Genomic DNA, 21,623 nt, shown 5'->3' with positions numbered 1-21,623 from the left:
GCACCCGCACCGGCTGGGGTCCTCCGGCGGGCCCCCGGCGACGCTGGCAGGAGCGGGCGGGGCCCAAGATGGCGGTGGCGGCGGCGGAACGCGGCTGGCTCGGGCTGCTGCTGGGGCTGCAGGCGGTGAGCGGGGCCGGGGCCGGGGCTGCTCCGCCTCGGGGCTTCCGCCGCTTCGGTGCTCCAGGGGCCCTCAGGGCGCTCCCCGCCTCGGCCCCCGGGGTGGGAGACGGGGCGCGGCCCGTTGGCGGGTTGGGCTCGCAGAGCTCGGGGCAGTTTGTGGCGGTTGTTCTCTGGCCCCGAGAGGCTTCCGTTACAGTTAGCGGTGTTGCTGTAACGCAGTGCGGGAATTGGGGTGCTAAAATATAAAGAAGAATAGCGGGGACACCCAGCTGCTTCCTTCTCGTGCAGTACAGCTGGGTCCCGTTGTTGCTTTCCTCCTGTTATGTGCGCAAAGGAATTTGTCAGCGTTCTGTGGGAAAAAGTGCTTTTTGCCTGTCAGAATAAAATAATAATTTCAAGGTCTTTTTCTATATTTTATGCATTTCCATACGTGCTTTATTTCTTTCCTCCTTTTTTTTTTTTTTTTTTTTTTTTTTAGCAAATACAGAAACAGTAATGCAGTACCTGTATATTTTCCATCAATTCCTAATGTTTAAAATTTGTTGTCACATCAGTGCCACATCCTTTATTTGGCCCTGGGATGGCAGCTTGAGGGAGGAAAGTGCTTTTTCTCTCTACCTTAGCTTTGGCACGTTGTATGTATGTTACATTATGGGTGAATGTGAAGTCCAATTTGCTGAATGAGGGAATTTAAGTTTTCTTCTATAATTTTCTATTGGGCCAGCGTAATTCTTTTGACTCTTGCTCTATTATCATCCACCCCTGTTTGTTGATGTCCTCTTACTCCTCTGAACACAGAGATGCCTGCAGATCCTTTTGCTGGAGTTTGATCTGTTGTTTTTTTGCCCAAAATCATTCACCCAGACAGAAGTGCCTGGGAAGCTCATCTCTCTCAGTTCCTTCCCTCCCTTTTTCTCTTCCCAGTGTGCAGCTGGAAGGAAAGGCTTTAAGCAAGGCTGTGATATTTCCCTGGGTAGGGAAATAAGAATGTGAAAGCAAAAACCAAATATATTACTGAAGTGCTGGGATAGTTGGTAAAGGTGTTTTGGCTGCTCACTAAAAACAGAACTGGTGTCCTACACAGAAAACGTGTAATTGATTTTCCTGTAACAATGCAAAAATGAAATTAAAGCCCTACTTGTGTGCGTTGTTGAGTTCTTTGGTCCACTTCCTCACTCCCTGCTTGAGCTTTTCCCAAGCTTGGCTGTTATAATTACTTTCTGAGTGTGTTTTCAGTGATAGGAAATCAACTGAGATTGTTTTCCAAAACACATATTAGAGAAGCGTACCCATGTGGATTTCAGCTGATTCCCTGTTTTTTTCTGTTGCCCTTTCTTTGGAGCTAGCAATGGAAAGACACTGGAGTTGTAGAAGTACACGTGAAAGCAGCAGGTCTGATACTTTGGAACATACACATTGTGAGTGATGTCTAGAGGTCACTATTAGTTTTAAGACCGTTTCTCAAAATAAGGTGGTGGTTTGCACTTATGAGCAGACCATGAGGTAGTGTCATAAAATGGTCACCAGAGATTAATTGTTCTTTCTACTTGTTAAAGAACTTAAAAGCTTCCTCTTTAAAACAATTAATTTAATACTAAAATATAACGTTGTATTGATTTGCAGGTATATGTATATGGAGCACAGTTGTCATCAGAAGCTTGCAGAGAACTGGGTTTCTCCAGTAACTTGCTCTGCAGTTCTTGCAGCCTTCTCGGGCAGTTCAATCTGAATCAGCTGGATCCATTCTGCAGGCAGTGCTGCCAAGAAGAAGCTCAGCTGGAAACCAGAAAGGTGGGTTCTAGACTAAATCCTTTATAGAATAATTTAATGCAGAAATTATTATTATTTTTTACCTCTAAATATGCGAGAATCTGGATTATAATCTGAAGAGGAAAATGCAATATATGTATGGTCTAGATTTGCAGACTTGCCCTACTGCCCTACAGGAATGTCCCGGTCTGAGCAGAGGAACCTTTGGTTCTCTTGACAGCCTTTTTCTATTGCAAAGTGACTACTGGGAGCTGCGTCCAGCTGCTTTGAATTGAAAGATGTATGGGATTTGAAGAGGGCAAAAATAGAGGAGAAGGAGACTGGAACAGCTGATCACAGTTATTGGTTGGTCTCTGACCCATATGCAGTGTGATGGTCAGGACTGTTCAGTCCCCAGGCACAAGAGGCTGCTGCGGCCGTCAGGTGAACCCCTGCACGGGCAGGAACGTGACAGAAACAAGACTGCTGAGCTCCTACACTGTTAGAACAGAAAGATTGGGATGAATGCTCAAGAGTCTGTGCTGTACTTCAATCAGAAAGGCTAAAGCAAGACCTCTATTTTAACTGGGGTATGTAAATAGTTATCTTACCTAAGGTGTTGAACAAGAATGAATTTTTACAGAACTCGTGAAAAGAATGCGTGCTTTTAGATACGCTTTAATTTAAGGGTGCTCTAGAATGCATAGAACAGTCAGCAGGACTGTAGAGATCTCGGGGGAGAAGAGATGGTGAAATTATTTGTAATGACTAGGAGATAGCTAAATAACCGACAAAATGGAATTAATCTAGCAGGCTTTTGCTGTCAGTTAAATTCGACATATTACTAAAAAATAAATCTGTGCCTATGAGTTTTTAACAAAATCACTTATTACTGTGTTTAGATGCATTAAATACCAAGAAGCAAGTCTTTTGAGATCTGAGACAAGTTTAATTTCTGGAGAATGCTTCTGTTCTTATAAATACGTATGTATGTATCTATGCATGCACACATACAAAAGCTGAAAACTCTGCAAATAAAATTTTATTTGCAACGTACTAAAAGGAATGTAAAAATAGGAAATAGTCTGCAACTGCCCTGTGGTTGTGTGCTGCAGTGAGTAACAGTTGTGGTGGCAGCAGCAAGGCTTCCTGTCCTCACACGAGAAGCAGGTGCTTTTATTTGTTCAGGTAATGTGCCTACAGCTTATGTAAACAGTTGTATAACAGTTCTGTCAGTGTATGTAAAATACATCACAAGAACCTGTGGATCAGGATAATTTGTGTTGTCATTTGTTGGGGAAATAAAGTAGAGGAGGTGTATTGCATTACTGTCAACATAAGTTCTGAGGACAGAAATCTGTCTTAATTTATTAGTAATTCATTCAAATATGTGACTTACTTTGTATTGGAAACATTATTGCATTAAAATCCAAGCTGGATCAAAGAAAGAACAGAATTTAAATTGATAGATATTTTTCTGATTATCCGGAATCAGACCTAGATTTCACACTTTTTGTGGATAATCACACTTTTGTGTAAGACTAATCAAGTGCTTGTTTATGATCAGGGCTTAAATTAAAAATATTTGCAGTCCTAAAACTTTTTCCATTTCAGTCATGCCAAATGTAGTAGAAGAAAAACCTTAGGGCTGGAAGAAATCTCAAGGTTGTTTGAGATATTCCTTCGCAGTGAGCTGGAATCTGTTGTGTATTCACAGGAGCCTAGAGATGGTATAATCTAAGTTTGCTTTTTCTAAGCTGTGTTGGGTTACTCAGTTTCATATTTTTTGCTTGTGCTTTGTTGCAAACATGAGTAATTTCCTGCTGTATTGAAATATTGGATTTTTCTATCATTATTGTCGAGTGCTAAAACACAGCATCTTTTCTAACGTTCTTTTGAACACTGCTTCAGAGTGTGGAATTCTTTGTAAGATTACATTCATGCACAGCCACTGTTTGAAAATCTATGGTTCATATTTACTGCATTTTTGAAACTTGTACAGAGTAAATTCCTGTGAAGACTAGCCAGTAGAAAATTAGTATTGGGAGTTTTGAGCATGAATATTAATATCTAAACAGATTATATACAGAATCATCACATTTTGGATTGACTTGTGGTTTAACATACTGCTGCTTCCTGTAGGTGTCTGCATCTGGGCTTAAGATTTTACTCTTAAATCTTTATTCTACTGAAAATTTGATAGTTAAGAGCGAACAGATGTTAAAAATCTTAAGTGTTTTTCCTTACCTTTCTACTTGAAGAAATTTTTTAATCTTACACTAAAAAGCTGCATCTAGATGTAAGATATCTGACTGGCTGATTAGCAGCCTTGTATATTGCAGGGCTCCAGAGCTGTGGTGCTCTGGATTTTGTTAGTGCTGTGAGTACATGCTCAAATATCCTCAAAACAGATGAACCTTTTTTCTGAACCACGATTACAGTACATCACCTAGCTTGTTCATTATGTGAGCAGATACTTATTACCATCATGTAGCAGCATGCTGATTATCTGTGTTAAAGACAGACGTGCATGCTATTAGATAGTTCCAGGACAGACTTTGGGGTACACAGTTAGTTCTCCTTAAAAGTATGTAGCAAAGGTTAGAAATCTAAAAAAAAAAAAAAAAAAAAAAAAAAAGTACTACTTCATTGCATGACTTGCACCCGTGTTTTAAGTGAGAATTTAAAATTAAAGGTAAGGGGGAATAGCATGTGTATCTGAGAATCTTTATGCAGCATCACTGCTTTTCAAAAATGACCTGTGAAGTACCTGTGCACAGTCCCAAAATACCTCGTGCTGAGTAGCATCAGGGCAACCCTGTATGAGGTATGTTTGTGGGGTTCAGTTCTTTTATATTCTTGACAGATATTTATTAATCCTCATCTTGTTACTGGTCCAGTATTCTGAGAATTATCAGTGCTGAAAATACCTGCAAGGCACCCCTGTCTCCCACTACGTCTTAAATTCCGCTGCCATCTGTCCAATGAAATATTTTAATTGCTTCATAACTTTACTGTAGGTAAAATGGAAAAATTCTTTTGGTTATTTTCTCCTCTTCTAGAGATTTTGTATTCAGCTGCAGACTAATTCAGAAGCTAGCTTAAACAGTATTGCTTTAGACAGCTGCAAGTTTTAAGCCTCAGTCTGTCAGATGCAGAGTGCTGCTGGTGTGTAAAACACAGAAGGATGAAATGGAGGTGAAGCTAACTGTGCGTGAAATTGTAGTAGCAGGAGAGATTGTCCATATTTTACAGTAGCTGAAAATAGCTGCACTCCATCTGCAGCTTCGCTTGTGCTGTGTGATCATTTCAAATGTAGCTATAAGCATATTCCATTAATTGTAAATTGTTATCTTAGATTTATCTCAAGAATGTGTTAAAATCCAAATGGATTTTAAGAATTAATACTGGGATGAAATCTGCAATCCATTAAATGTCATAGCTGCATTGTGCAGGATTGCAACAAACCTTAAAAATCATTAATATTTGTAAACAAGAGCTTTGAAATATATTTTGCATACTAACACCTTGAACTTAGCATTTTAAATTTCTATTGTTAAGTATTTCTAATAGCATAATGCTGTGCAGTTTGCAGGGTTACATCAGCTGTAAGCAAAAGTTGGACAGGAAGTTTCAGACATTAAAATGTACGGCATAGACAGAAAACTTACTTCAGGTGCACGTTACTATTTCTAGCGTGTGATTCCACTGTAAAACAAGGTACACGTTGATACAGTAGTCCTTGCACATACCTTTTGAAGTACACACATACTTCTTAATATTATTTTTTGCCCAACTTCTACTAGATATAACAATATACATAACTCAGATATTTCTGAAATGTAAAATGAATTATTCTGCCCAAGAGAAACTTACCTTCTTGTGTTTGGGTCACTTTCATGGAAGGTTCATTTCTTCAGACAAACTAAGATTCAAGTCATCCATCTATCTGTAGCAGGAAAGCCTTACAGCTGGGAGAGCTCTCTATAAATAGACTCAGCAGTGAAAAAGGTGATGTGAGGGAAACAATAAAGGTTAATTTGCTAAATGTGGGTTACAATTGTTAATGTGCACCTGTGCTGAGGAATGGTATAAGTTTAGCTAATTAAGTCTGACCTGCTTCATCTGGGTACACATCTAGATAAAATGATTAACTCCACATTTGTTGAAACAACTTCAAAAAGTGCAGTTTCCAAATAAATTAAATGCACAAAGTCAAGTAAATAGTTGTTGATTTCTGTTCTCGTTGTTTTATTTGCAGCTCTCCTAAGATGCTTTCTGTTCTAATAAAAGCAGAGATTCTCAACAGTAAAAGAGTGATTTACGGATTTTACTTATAGAAGCAAGTAGATAGTTATGTAGTGAAGTTAAACAGCATATTTCAAAGTTGGAGCTTAAAAACTGTTCTCTGTCTACTTTTTAATGTGACCTATTTACTAGGTTCAAGTAGGCACGTGTATGTAGGAGCCCTTCTTCTGGCACCCTTATTCTCTATTCCACTTTGCCTTTGTGCCTCCACTGTAGCTCTTCATAGGTCTAAATTTATTTAACTGCTCATTGCTCAACTTCTGCACTTTCTCTCTCACACCTTTGTTTCAGATCTCTTGTTTACCTGACCTTGCACAAGACCATTTCAGAGAGCAAAGTTAACAATCATGATCTGGTCGGAAGAGAAGTTGTTTGTGGGCTTCTGGGTTGTTGGCTGAAAAGTACAGAAATGTTTACACAATACTGCATAGAGGAGCTTGTTTAGCACCAAAGCTGAAAAAATTATTTTCCTACAAATAAACAAGAATTTAGATTCTGCTTCAGAAGAACAGATGTGTTCAGAGGAATATGCCTATACTATATATACTTTATATATAGTGTATATATATATATACACACACACACATACAGACACAGATGCTGTACTATATACCCCTAGTCACAGGAATAGCAGTAAGTCATATGTAACACTTTTTTGACTATTTGATTCTTTGTTTACAAGCTGTTATTTAGTTAGACATTTCATTCATATGATAATAAGTTGTGAATGAGAGGAGTCTCTGTAGCTAAATTTACCTATGACATCATTTCAAAATGATCTTTGTGTAGCAATGACTTTAATGGATTTCTGCATTACAGAACATTAATTGATAATGCTCCTGGCAGTGAGATTTGCTGGCTGCTGCTCTCTTAACCCACAGATTCTTGTCAATTTTCTGTCTTGAGAGAAGGGGAAGACTAGAATAATTTTGAAAACTAACTGTCCATACAAATATCTTGAGTTCCCTCCCTCACAGAAGTTTAAATACTTCACATGTTGGTGTATATTTCTTTATCTTAACTAATTGAATTTTCTAGTAAAAACAAAAAGAAGTACAATTGAACTGGTAGTTACGAGAGTTTAGGAAAGACCAAAAGAAACTTGCACCAAAGTCTCTCCTGTTTGCTCTCCTGAGAAATGAGGTCACAAACACTAACTATTAATTTATTGTTTCGCTTCTTCTGGAGAATAAAATAAAAATTAACTTGCATGCATTCTAAAATCACATGCCCTATTTTATAACAATACTGTCTTGTATGTACCAAGCAACCGTGGCCAATAGGAATAACAGCAATTATCCCAAGTTTTATTGACTCTAAAGGAAAGTCAAAAATAGCATGAGTTGATATGGGGCAAGGGAGGTAGGTGTCTTTGGCAGATCTGCTTATATAGTAATATGAAATGAAAATATCTGTTAATTTCATAAGAGCAATTTTTTTTTGCATTCGGAAAGAGATTAATTGTTGGTAAATATTTAGTGGAAGACTGTCTTGAACCTAAGAGAGTAAAAATTCCAGAGTTCTGGCAGTAGTCATATGCTTTTCTTTTTTTTTTTTTTTTCACTGATTGTTCTCTGAGCTTAATTAGTTTGTAAACCCCTTGATATTGGGAGACGAAAATATGCAGATACCAGAATGAATCTAGGTACCGTAAGACAGCTCTTTACCAGTGTCTGGCATTATCTTAACAACCCATTTCATTGCATGTTTAAGACATGACAGTACTAGAATTTTTTAGCTGATCATAAGCAGCAGTACAAATTCAAGTTGAGTGACACTTCATAACCTCTGCAGGGTCAGGCTCAGTCAGTAACTGGAAGAAACTGGTATGGAAAATATAGGGAATAACTTAAGGTATTTTACAAGACTTTGTTGTCACTTACACTGTAACACCATATTATGATGATCAAGGAGCAGTTTCTGTTAAGTACAATTTTTTCAGTTCTATTTGATTTGATTTACTTGGTTGTAAACACCAACGGTTCTATGGCAGCTGCATAGCAGGAACGTAATTTTTCTTTTTTGGAATTTTCAGTCTGAGTAATTGTGGTTATGGTACAGTACCTATTGATAAATGAACCATTGCTGGAACTTTGTCTTGTAGAAATAGCTTCAATTCCCTTCTAAATACCAGGAGAAATGTTACTTTCTTTCACCTAAGTCAAGGTTCCTTGTTGTTAATTGAACACCTATTTTAGTTGGACCACTAATGTTAATGGAACAACTATTTTTACAAAATATTTTTACCTAACACTGTTGTTACATAAGTGGTGTTTTATTATCTTATAATTACCACTCTGTTGGGCATGATGGTGTGTTTTTGTGTTTTCCCCCCTCTCAGTAGTGAAGAGCCATCCTTATTACATCAGTTTGAACTATTACAAGCTACTCATGTGCTTACAAAAAAGCTTTTGAATGAAATTTAACTCAAGTTATAGCTTTGTAGAAGATGAGGGAAAAATTCAGTCTTTGTCACAGTAGCCTTCGAAAGCATCCTGTTAGAATGCTTTAAAAAAAGCAAAGATTTTTATAGATACAGACATGAGTCAGCATGGAAATCATAACAGTACTTATTTGAGACACCAAAATGGACACCAGTAATCGTTTAGAGAGTCTTTCTTTCATTGCTTGCAGTACTAAACTCACTTTCATGAACGCTAAAACAAGTGAAGCATTATTTTAAAATGAACCAACTTACAAGTTAAGCATTGTGTAATGAACTGACTCGTCATACTTGTGTGCCTCTGCGCTGAGTGATACATGTCATTCTTGGGAATGCTTGAGCACAGGAAATGCCTTTGCAAGGGAGTTTCGTGGACATCTGCTCTGGCCATGATGGGGTACTAGCAGTAGGAGATGTGAACAAGTATCCTTTTTGTTGTGGGCTTTCTAAGTGATGCAAATAAACCTTCATTTTGTGCAAAAGACACCTTTGTTTAGAGTTACAAATAAAGTCAATTTATTTTACTTTCTTGTCTAGCCATCTAGAGAGCAGCTGTTTGTGCCAGCATGAATCTGAACTTTTTAGTAGCAGCACAGTTGGGCTTCAATTACGGCAGAGTTATAAGCTCAAAATGCAGGCATCACTGCTTGAGCTGCTTTCTTTGCTAAACTTTATTTCTATCAGTTATTGGATAGGAGTTACAAAATGGGAGTATTTTGCAATTACAGTATGTCCTATACATCTTAGATTCCTGCAGTGATCTTGCTTCCATAGAAATCCCTGTTTAAAAGGAAGAAATAAACTGGAAGAATTATTTGCAGTAATGAGAAGTCAAAAATGCTCTATTACCATTTGGTGTACTTATTTTTTTGTACACATATAGAAAATAATTAGTTAACAGCATGTCTTATCTTTTATGTCTATTGCATTTTTCTATCAAGAATTAGCATAAAGTAACTGTCAGTACACAGAACCAGTATCATTGTTCAGGGCCTTAGTGAGCATACAAACTAATATTTGAATCTAAGATTGCTGATATAAATGTTTTTAAAAGAATAATGAATGGAGACAGGCTAAGAGAAATTCAGAATCTCACTGTTCAACATTTTCTCCATCTTTGTAACTCCTCCATCTTCAGACTTTCATGGTTTAAGTCCAGAGGGAGTTAATTATGCAGGTTGGTATCTGAGATTCTAATCAGTTCTTTTTTAAGATGAAAATCTTTATTTTGGGGTGAAAAATAAGCTTCAGAAATGGTATTTTTAATCTCTCAAGTGTTGTTTCATAGCAGTACTAGGTTCTAACAGTCAAATATTTTATCTTAAATCTAACATTTAGTTGAAAAATATGAATGTAGTTGAGGTCCTGGGATACTGTGCTAAACAGATAATGCAACGTAGTATTTTTAGTTCCATTTCCTGTAGAAGTAATGATTAGTGATCTGTTCAGGTCAGGCAAGAAGTCATAATTTCCTTGGAAATGATTGGAGTATTTCATGTTCTAATCATGTGTATTTAGACAAATAATGAGTTGAACCTAAATTCAGAAGATGCGCATTCTGAAATGCAGATGTACTCCTGACCATCCATAGTGCCTGCACAGATGGATGATGAAGTTTTAATAAAATTGTCTTACTTCGAGATTTCAGTTGTCTGCTTTGCTTTTATGATTTGTCACTCCTTTTTCAGAAAGGTGCTCATTACATTTCATAGTGAAAGCTTATTTTCGATTCCATGTATCCACAGTTCATATTTTAAATCAAATATGAATTTTACTTCATTTCAGAACAGTTGTGTTTTTCCATGTCTGAACTTGCACATTTGTTATAAAAGCACCATCTAAAATAAGAGCAGAGGTCTTAATTGTATACGGAATGAAATGAATTGAAGCAAAAAAAAATAAATAAAAAATTAAGCTTTTAACTGTTAGCTCCCCTACAAGCAGTAGGGGCTTCACATGTGATTTGGAAAACAGAATTGACAACCATTTGTATTAAGAATTTACAACCATTCCTATTAAATGCCTAGCTTTACAGAATGAAGTTCTCTTTTAGTAGCAGGAAAAATCTGTTACTAATTTATATTTAAGATGCAGCAAGCTATAGAATGAATTGCATGATGCAGAAAAAAAAAGTTTAAAAATGTAGCAATACACAAGATTAATACATATTTTTTTTAATTTAGATACTACATTTTAAAGAATTGAAATGAACTCATATTTGGTTTTAATCACATTGATTTTGAATACCTTGCATAGCTGACTCTAGTGATTGCCATCCAAGAGAAGCATCAAGTTTAGTCAAGCCTTATGCTTTCCTCAAAGACAAATAGATTAAATATTTGATATTGATCCTCAAATTGATAAATAAATAAACTAATCATTTGTATTTTTAATGTTACTAATAGCTTTTATATATTCTTACAGCTTTATGCAGGAGCTGTCCTAGAAGTATGTGGATGAAAATTGGGAAGGTTCCCTCAAGTCCAGGGTAAGTAAAGCCAATACTGTTCTTTAAAATATGAAATACTGTCACAGCCGAATGACAAAATGCGCTTTTAAGTGCTTCTACGAGTAGTCATAAATTTCATATATTACATCAGGAAAGTTGCATTGACCTGAGACTCATGAAACTGGTCTCCAGTAATTGATAGATGAAATTATATAGCGTGCTTATGGAACTACTTTCTTTTCACAGATCCTGCGGTATAATTGTTTTGTCAGTGGATAATGATAATCAACTAAAGTGAATAGAATACAGCAGTGTAGAAGGAAAATCAATACCATCAGTGTGGGGGGGGAGGAAGCTGCAGGAAAAACCTCTATGATAAATTTCAACCTGGAATTTTGTTATAAATGGGGAAAGAGCTTAGGTGACAGCAGTGCTTTTTTCAGTAATGAAGTTCCGAATACTGTACTTAATATCAGTTGGACATAAAGAAAAAAAGACTGATCTAGCTTTAGAAATAAAAATGCACAAAAAGCGCATCCCCATCTATCATGGCCAGTACTAATATCACCCCATTTGAAGGCTGATTGATGAACAAGAAATAAAAGAATTTTAAACCAGGTTGCAATTAATCTAAGTTATGCTGCTTTAGATTCTCCTTCTACCGCCTCTACCTACACACAGTTCTGTTACTTGACCACAAGTCTAGAGGAAAGATACTTTTTGTATCCCACTCTTTAAAACACCAAAACAAGATCAAGTTAAATGGTTTGTACTACTGAAGGGTGTGTAGGGAAACTAAGTGTGTTAGTACAGGTAACCACGTTATCTCCATGTCCATTTGAATGTAGCAAACTTAAAGACATTCCCAACTGTTATTATGGATGTGAATTTGTAACAGTGCTCTTTGAGCTATAGGTTGGAACGAAAAGGTAAATGTGATAGTCTGACTCCAGCCAACATCATGTCCTACTGAAATGTTTCTGTATTGAAACATTTTTCCTGTTGTGTTTCCCTTAAAAAGAAATTGCTGCATTATAAATGTTGTACTGTAAAATTAATTCCTATACTATATGTTTTCAAATTGTTCTTTATAAACGAGCTCTTAAGTATTTATCAATCCATCAAAGTAGAGCACTGAAAATAAAAGTGGCAAGATTCATAGATGAAGCAATATCTTATACCAGCTAACACAGAAAATGTAACAGTTTTTGAATGACATGCATAAAGATGAGGCCCTGCAATAGAACACACAATTAGGTGGGCCAGTGATTGACCTAGAGTATTTATTTTAAGTTGACTTTTCAGTGGCAGCGCTGTTCTGTTCGCAGTGAGATAAGAGATGACAATGTCTAGTTCTTTCCAGAATGTTTAACAAAAACTGTATTAGGCTGGGTGGTTTTCTTTCATTGACCATTTCTTTCACATCTTGGCATGGTCTTTGTTCATCAGGAGAGTAATTCTCACCTCTCACTGTATGACTCCCTTAGTTAGACAATGAATGTGCTCCCAGTAGATGTAACAAAGACCTTCATCCAAAGACCATGCAGTACGCCACCACATTAGATCCTCTCACTTCAGAGATGCAGCAAGCACTCTGTTGTACTGCTCAAGTTCCCCAAGTGTGAGGGGATTCTTTTAGCAAATGACATGCAATGTGTTATGGGGCTGTACTTTCACATAAGGCCACTTATTTCTGGGTTATTTTTCTCTCTAATTCTTAAATATTGGTCAAAGAACTTCAGAAAGGTCCAGTCATCTTAAGTCTTGCATTTTGTAAAAAAAAGTTAGTTAAACTCTTGCTAAGAAATGTAGAATGTTGTGGTAGGAGACCTGCATTTTTATCATAATCTCATACTCTTTTGTAAAACAGATGATTACAAACATACAAACTAAATCAATACTTCAGATTTAGAAGTGCCTCTAGCATTGCTACTCTTGTATGTTACATATCTCATGTGTTAGTAGTAGCTTGCTTCAGTTACTCCCTGTAACACATTTACTTTTTTAGTTTTGAACTTTAAAATACTGTGAAGTTGCACAAAGTACCATGCAGTAGCATGGTTTGATTAAAATATTAGTCTTTTGAAAAATAACTCATGTGCTTCCTAGTAGGAATATTTCAATATGTGAAACATGAAAATGCATCATTAAAAGACTTGTAACATTTTTCTTATTTATTGTTGACATGATGCTGAAGATTTGGCTAGTTATGACTTGTGCTTTCCTAGCACTAAAATCTGAAACTGATGTGATAGGGACAGTAAGTTTTTTAAATCTCCCCCAGGTCTTTCTGATTTGAGGCCATTACGTTTATTCTGATGTGTGTGGAGATAGACAGGGTTAAAAGTGCTCGGCTGTGTGCATAGTTGTTTGAAGACTAGTGTGAGATCTTACTGCTAATGCATATTGACTCTCATTCCAGTATTAACAGATGAGTTTTTATTTTTTTCTCCAATAACATTTTGGATTTTTCCAATTACAGATCAAGCAGATCTTTTCTCCTAAAGCAGGAAACTAAATAATGTGAATTATTCCGTATGTCATCCTTGGTAATCTGGATCATGTCCTTAGAAGTAGATAGTCAACTTTTTTCATAAATTTTAGGACTTATTTATCTAATGCACGGACCTTTAGCTTAGTATGGTGAGATGTGGAGTTGTGTCCCTTTGGGGTCAGGAAGTTTTCTTGCAGTACATCCTATCTCAGAGACAGCAGCACAGGCGTGTGCAGGCGTATACATAGATTTGCAGTTTGGGCATGAGGAATACTTCAGTTTTTCAGTAATCTCCATTTAGGATTCTAGGTCTTAATTCCAACAGACTAGTTTTCACAGACTTTCTCAAAACAAGGGGATGTTATAATAATAGCGGTGTTTTTTCTGTTGTAGTGTATTCACAGGCAGACCTTAGGTCTTTACAAGCACAGTTCAATGGTAGGTAGTACCTGTCTTTGCAAAAAGTGTGGTACTGGGTAGGCTTTGAAGTGTTGATACTTATCTGATCCTTTTCTTCCTTTTGTGCATGCACTAGATAGCCTTGGAGAACTTCATAGGCTGTCTTGTGCTCTGAAATGTGACCTTTTAGTTGTAGTTGATTGGATGGCAATCATGTATGCTCTGCAGGCTCACCTCAGGGTTGCCTTCAAACAGAAGGCGTGTGCTTTGGTACTGCACATGTTTTATAACAGCACAAGGTAAAGTGATTTTCTTAACATTATGTGACAGGACAGTTGCAAAGCAGGCAGTAGAACAGCTTTGACTTCTAGTCTGGTGTTTAATTCACCAAAACGTAGTGTCATGGCACCAAGCTCAGAGTTCATCTTACAGAAATCAGTGCAAAATGCCTTTCCTACTCACCCATGTATTAAATACTTTTTTCTCTGCAGCATGTTATTTGTAAAGCTGCTACAGGGAGAGGAAAATTGGAAGATAGCTAGGATTTTAGTATTAAACATCAAACTATTAAATGCTGGTGTAAAGGTGTGTAAGTAGCCCTTAGACACAGGCTCGTAGGAAGCAATAATGTTAATGTCAGGATAGAGGGGGGAAACTGTTGGGGCAGTGCTAGAGGTGGTACATGTGCACTGTTTCACAGGGTAAGCAAGCAGCTGCATGTCACACAGTGTGCACTGTAGCTGCCTCTGACTCAGCATCTGTGTGTTCAACCTAGAGCATGATTTTGTGAACGAGAAAAAAAGCATTTGACAGGATAATCAGTATTTTTAATGCACGTCAGGATACTAGTTTCTCAATTTAGCTTCCAAAACTGAGAATATAGAAATTAAGTTATGTATATAGTGAGTGTTATTCTTTGTTGCATCATAGAAATTCAAGTGACTAATGCAGAAAATCACTGTGATGAACATTAGAAATAAATATACCATTAACAGAAAATGATTTTGTTCTAGCTGTCTAAAATTTCAGGAAAAACGTTCTGTAGTGCTTCAGCTTTCAGAAGATTTAGACATTTGACATTGATATGAGTGTGCAATAGCTGCTTTTAAAGTGACAAAATGTAATACAGACTACAGAATACTTTCTGCTTCCCCCTAATTCTGTTCACATTTCATGCGAGCTTGTTCTCTCTGACACTGCAGCCAGGGAGTAACCACTCATGTCCAAATGAGCTTTCATCTGTCACTCAATTAACAAGTCCTCACGCCTGCTGAAAGCTTAAAGTGCTGTAACCTGAGTTAACCCCTGAAGGCTATTCTTGAATATAATTGACTTTCACAGTCCAGATTTGCTTCTGAAACTTTATCGACTTTATGGTGTTATCTTGTCATTTCTCTGTAAGTTGGGCAATTAAATACACTAAATGCTTCTTTAAACCTCCTTTCCATATGAAGTCCTAGACAGTGATGTCAGCTTTAGATTTAAATTGAAAAAACTGGGGAAAAATCCCCATGGAATAGTTCAGTCTGCTGTGGACTTGAGAAACATCTTTGCCTTTTTTTTTTTTTTTTTTTTTTTTTTTTTTTTGCATTTTACTACTGACAGCCAAGACAACTAACAACTCAAAAGGACGTGAGAAACACTGAAGTTGAAAATGAGTCTGTGAGTTTAAATCAGAGCTGAACTCTGGTGTATGAGCAAGTAGTGGTTATTTAGTGCTATTTGAAATTGTTACATGAGTACAGCATGCAACATGACAGAGTACAGTTCTACAGAAAGAACAGAAGCATTTTTTTCCCCCTTTGGGCATCAACTGTAGCTAGGAGCTTATGGCACCTTTAAAAAAAAAAAAAAAGTTGATGCCGTGTAGTGGTTGGTGCAGCAGGCAGAGTATATGGTTTTGATCTATACCAGGAGCACAGGGGAAGAGGGAAGAAAATAAATGTCACTGTATATACATACTGAGGAGATGTTAAGGTAACTGTCTTCAGTAATTCAAAGAGAGGTATAAAGGTGTCAGGGAACATCTTTACAATTATTGAGGAAAGTACTGCATTTCACAAGGCAGCATGCAACTTCAGTCCTGAGGACTGAACTTCAGTCATCTTCACACACCAGCTGGATGCCCTGCAATTCACGAGAGATTCATTGCTGCCTAACCTTGAAAAAGCAACTTAACATGCAGCCAGCACCTCTGCAAGAGTCAATCCATACTGACAGCGTGCATGCTTGGGGAGACTCTGCTGAGATACCATGGGAGCATCCTGGCTCTACTTGATGTCAGTACAGATACTACATTCAGCCTGGAGCATAACTGGAGTGTAAGAAGGAGAAATAAAGACTAAAATTTGAAATACTTTTAGAACTGAGATATTCATTAGGCTAAAGTGTTTGGAAGTTGTCCTGGTTTCAGTTAGAACAGAATTAATTTTCTTCCTAGTAGCTGGTGGAATGCTGTGTTTTGGCTTGGGATGAGAAGAGTGCTGATAACACCCCGATGTTTTAATTGTTGCAGAGCAGTGCTTATACCAAGCCAAGGACATCCTCAGCTTTTCGCTCTGTCCTGCCAACAGGCAGGCTAGGGGTGCAGCAAGAGCTGGGAGGGGACAGACCCAGGACAGGTGACCCAAACTAGCCAAAGGGGTATTCCATACCATCTGACGTCATGCTAAACAATATATAGGGGTGGCTAGCCGGGGGGAGGGGGCCGGACTGCTCGGGGTTAGGCTGGGCATCGGTCAGCGGGTGGTGAGCAATTGCATTGTGCATCACTTGTTTGTACATATTATTATTAGTAGTACTATTATTATCATTGTATTATTATTATTATTATTGTTATTATTATTTTCCTGTCTTATTAAACTGTCTTTATCTCAACTCACAGGCTTCACTTTCCATTTCTCTCCCCCGTCCCAGAGAGGGAGGGGGGAGGGTGAGCGAACGGCTGCGTGGTGTTTAGCTGCCAGCCGGGTTAAACCACGACAGAAGTAGAGGAGTATGCTCACACTTTGCCCTGAAATAAGTCATATTGTGAATATTATTTTTAAAGTTAACGTTACCACAAGGACAGTGTTGTGCCATAGGGATATGGGAACTGTGCTGCTATCAGCACTTGCTGTTTGTTGACAAGCCCTGCAAGTGAAGAGTTTGTCCATCAGCAGCATAGTTCAAACCTGAACTTCTCTCTGTGTAGCTACATGACAGGCCATAGAGTCCCTCTTGAAATCCCTAAAGGCAATCAGGTTTAAGAGCAGAGGAGTTACCAACTTCTCATTTCCTATTCTTGATTTCCTGCTGTTTTTCGACATGCAATCTTGGAGATCTCTAAGACAAAATCATTCTTGGGTGCAAGAATAACACCTCTGCCCACAGTTTCCTCTGTGCCCTTTCACCCACACTGTTGCAACTTGTGTGCAGTCTGCTGATGGTGTTTGTTTCATATTTAGCCTCCCTCACAAAGCTTCAGCCAGATTTTGATAACACTAACAGTTTCCCTCTCATCTGCGTATACACAGGCTGGGCTTGTGAAGACTAGTCAGTTGTACATGCAGATAGATTTTTTTTTTTAATGTTTGCACTAATGTTCAATGAAATCTCAAGCAAATAAGAAGCTAGTTTGGAATACTAGCCAAATTAGGGTTTTCTTTACGTATAGTATTAGTATTACTAGTTTTTTGAGGATATTGAGAATTTTACTGTTAGAAACTACCTTCTAAAGCCTCATTCCAAAAGAAATAATTAAGGGAATACTAGCTTGAATATAAACTTACTCCTTGGAAAAGTTTTGATTCTCTTTCTTTTCTCCAAACTCTAGCTTTTGTCAGGAGTGATAAGCCAAAACTCTTCAGGGGACTGCAAATCAAAGTGAGTAGTAACCTAAGTTTTTTTAGTTTTTGAGGGTGTGGGGAGGAGGGATGTATACTAAGAAGAATTAAATGTAGTAGAAACAGACCTTTTGTAGATTGTTCCTTATTTGCTGATCAAATCATCCTTCAGGAGGGGATGTATATTTGTTTTGCCAGTATAAATCTTTACAAGTTTCTGCTGCTAGCACTAATTGGCTTATTGCTAAGTAAATGGTACCAATTATTTGTTGTCAATGGGGCTTTTTCAGGTTTGTTTAAATCCAAGAAAAAGTATATTGGAACCCTTAAGTAAAAACAGATGTTAAAAGAATGTGAGGAATGCTTGTGTTCTGACCTGACTGTTGATATCTTGTGTTTAGTTGATTTGTTCTGCCATGCTTTCAGTTCCCTTTTTTCCTCATTCTGTTTTTCCCTCATCTTCTGCTGGAGCTGCCATTTCCATACATTCAGAGATTTTTATTTTTTTCTCCTTTCTCTCAGATCTTCCTCAGTATATCTTAGATTATTTTTTTAGTCTTCAAACATCCAGCTTTAGACAACTGAGTATGCTGAGTGATGTTTCTTATGACTGGTGCATAGGTAACATCACATAAGCTGTACTGCCTTAAGCTCAAGCAATTTTTGATTTGAGGATCTAGTGTAAAACTTCCTCTTGAAATCCTACATGAACTTCCAGCATGCTTCACAGATACACATCTCGATTCTCACATCCTTGTGCTCCCATCTCTCTTCACCAAATGGCACCATCTGGAGTCGCTTCATACTTATGCATGGCTGCAATAAGTGATTTGTCTTCTCAGCAGCAGATTACATCTAAAACAGATTTTCTCTGTCTGTCTCATGTATTCATGTCTGTGTGCCCTCCAATTTCTTTCAAAAGCATTCATTCTCTCCTTCTACATGTATGAATGTTTCATTTTTATTTTAAACTGTAGCTGTATTGAACATCAAAGCAGCCTAGCCTACAATTGGTATGGAGCACTACCAGGAAAAAATGTGCAAGTGGGTCTGGTATTTATTTTACAAGAAATTCAGAAAAACAATTAGAGGTGCTGCTAGCTGCATTAAGTGAAACCAACTAAGGTTAGGTCAGTAAAAGGGTAGAGTAAAATACTCCTAGTGAACTCCTGTTTTCTATAAACTTAAATGGCTAGATCCTTCCAGTGCTCTTAAAAGCTTTTATTTGCATTACGTATTTGGGGACTCAGTTTTCACAAGTATTATGTTACTAGCTAAGCCTATAGGCAGACTCTGCACTGTTAAATTGGCCAGAGAATTCTAAAGTGGATAAAAAAAATAATCTATTGATTAAAGAATCATTTAGCTGCTTGATTCAAAAATCAAGATTTAGTAACTTAAAACAGTTGAAGTATGATACCTTTGTTCAACACAAGGTGCATGGCATTATCTCACTGCACGTGTGAGTTTGTGTGGTGGGCCAAGGAGAACAAGTAGATATTTCTGACAGAAACATGCATCTCTTTTTGACTTGCTTTTCCGCCGTCCTCTCTTTAACATTAAATGTTAAAAAGCTGCTTTTTACCCATTTTATTTAGGGCAAGTAACTCTACTCCAGATCTTAAAGGAAACATTTACTGCTCTTAAACTAATGGTGTCACTCATTCAGACTTTTTTTCTATTCTTGATTTGATGTCTTAAACTGATTTAAATAAACTGGGGAGGGATTTAAAATGGAGAATACATTTCCCAACCCAGAGTAACTGGCTTGTTTCTTTCTTCAGTACGTGCGTGGTTCTGACCCTGTACTAAAGCTGCTGGACGACAGTGGGAACATTGCAGAAGAACTGAGCATCCTCAAGTGGAATACAGATAGCGTGGAAGAGTTTCTAAGTGAAAAATTAGAACGTCTATAAATCACTGCTTTTGTTCCTGTTCTCTTTTCATGTCTTCTCATGGTAATCATCTCAGATGAAGTGAGCTACAATTGAAAAAACATTCCAGCTTCTATGTTAATTTTAAAATATCTATTGTGCTGTACTTATAATTAGAAGGGGAAGCTTCAGCACACATCTGACAAGTTGACAAACAGAATAGCTTGTCTTAATATATTTCAGTTCTTAGTGCATTTATCACCAACGAAAGGATTTGTTTCAAACTTAATTATGCAAATATCACTGATATAATTAGACCTGTTTTTACAAATGCTCTAAAAAACTAAAGAGCTTCAAATAATTGAAATGGTTACCATGCTTTTTGTGTGCTGCTCTTTGTAAACATGTCAGAACCAAATGCAGTGTAATGTCTCCCAAAGAAACGTGACTGCTACTGCCCTCTTCTTTTTGTATTTGAAATGCCCTTTTTACAGAAGCGTTGTTTACAATGACTATCTAGTTCACAGGTTTTGAAGCTGATGGAGGAACTCATGCTCTGGTACAGTGAAACATTTAGTAAGCACACTTTAGTGAAGACTACATAGAAAACCCCTGAGGTGTATGCAAGTCAGATGTTCAGGTGTGCTTTACATTAAGTGTTTTGCTTCAGAAAACATGAGAAAGAAAGCTTTTTCCAGGCTTGCAGCTTTCACAAGTTTATTCTATCAAATGAATTTATAAACTGTTCTTTTAAAAGATTTTTCTTTCTCATTTGAAATTTATGTAAGCAAGGAATATAGATAGCACGTATGTTAGTAAGTCAAATCTATTATGACTTGTCAAGATTTTTCTCACTTACAGTGAATAAACATGGCGAACAAGAATGTGGCTTTTCTGAAGTTTAATTATCAAACAAGTATTTCCTTTAACTACTTCAGGCTCACCAGTTTTTGGCTGGATGGGTGTTATGCTATACCTTGAATGGGTACTCAGTTTTTCACTTTTGAATTTTCAATCTCAAGAGATTTATTTTCTTTACAGTCTACCACTTTTATTCCTAACTTGAGAAGAAATCATCAGCTTCATAGCAGAACCAGAACAATTACTTTAAGACTAACAACACACTAAATATCAGAGCTTCTACTTCTAAGAGGGATTCTTTAGACCTCACCTTCTGAGTTTTTGTTCCATGAAATATTTTTATAAACTTTCAGAAGGTGCATACAGCTTGATCATGACGCTATACGCATTTTTATCTTTCTTTTTTTTTATCTCTGCCTTTCACTCCTATCCTTATAAAACATGCTGCTCATCTCCCACATGACTCAGTGTGGGACAGCTACAGCAGTGGTCACTGCTGTCTCAGCAAAAAACAATGACACAAAAAGCACAAATCTTTGCAGCTGGTACTAGCTTATCAGTCATAACATGGATTAATTCTTGGGACATGTGGTGTTCTAGTCAGCATATGGGCTGCAGCCAAAGCATATGGCATGACAACCCCCTATTTTGGTAGTAAAAATATGCTGCCATCCACTGGTCTTTTAATATATTGACTATATCCCACGCTTATTCCAACATTTGCCAACAAGGAATTTTGGTTTCTGCAGTGATGAATTACCACGTTATTTTAGCAGAGTATTTTAACTATGTCCTTGCCAACCTCAGAGCTTCTCTACCACTCACCAGAGGGATTATTCACTTGGTTTGATATTTAACAAGTATTTCTCTCAGCTTCTCTCCATAATTCCTATCTCACTGTGACTGCCCGGGAGTTTCTGAGTTTTAACCTACCTCTTCTTTTGATATCTGCCTGCTGCTAGCCCAATATATTCCTAAACAAACTTCCTCTTCCAGCACCAATCTTTCATTCCTGCACTTGCTTGTCATCCAGTGGAGCAAGGAACTCACTCCTGTAGCAGGCAATTACTAGCCTGTAGTAGAAGAGAATGACAGACTAA

At 37.3% G+C, this 21,623-nt stretch overlaps 1 protein-coding gene across 1 annotated transcript; it reads left to right on the top strand.

Annotated features, from left to right (window-relative positions):
- Nucleotides 1-68: 68 nt before the first annotated feature.
- On the top strand, nucleotides 69-20,546 carry SELENOF (selenoprotein F). The gene is made up of 5 exons (XM_032192256.1): nucleotides 69-125; nucleotides 1,746-1,913; nucleotides 11,047-11,110; nucleotides 17,779-17,828; nucleotides 19,573-20,546. Exons 1-5 carry the CDS (start codon nucleotides 69-71, stop codon nucleotides 19,702-19,704), a joined length of 471 nt encoding a protein of 156 aa, XP_032048147.1. The 3' UTR covers nucleotides 19,705-20,546.
- Nucleotides 20,547-21,623: the final 1,077 nt, after the last annotated feature.

The sequence above is a fragment of the Aythya fuligula genome, chromosome 8 (assembly GCF_009819795.1).
Source record: "Aythya fuligula isolate bAytFul2 chromosome 8, bAytFul2.pri, whole genome shotgun sequence".
NCBI classification, from domain to species: Eukaryota; Metazoa; Chordata; class Aves; order Anseriformes; family Anatidae; genus Aythya; species Aythya fuligula.
Note: the sequence above shows the minus strand (reverse complement) of the source record. Positions and strands in the feature narration are given on the sequence as shown.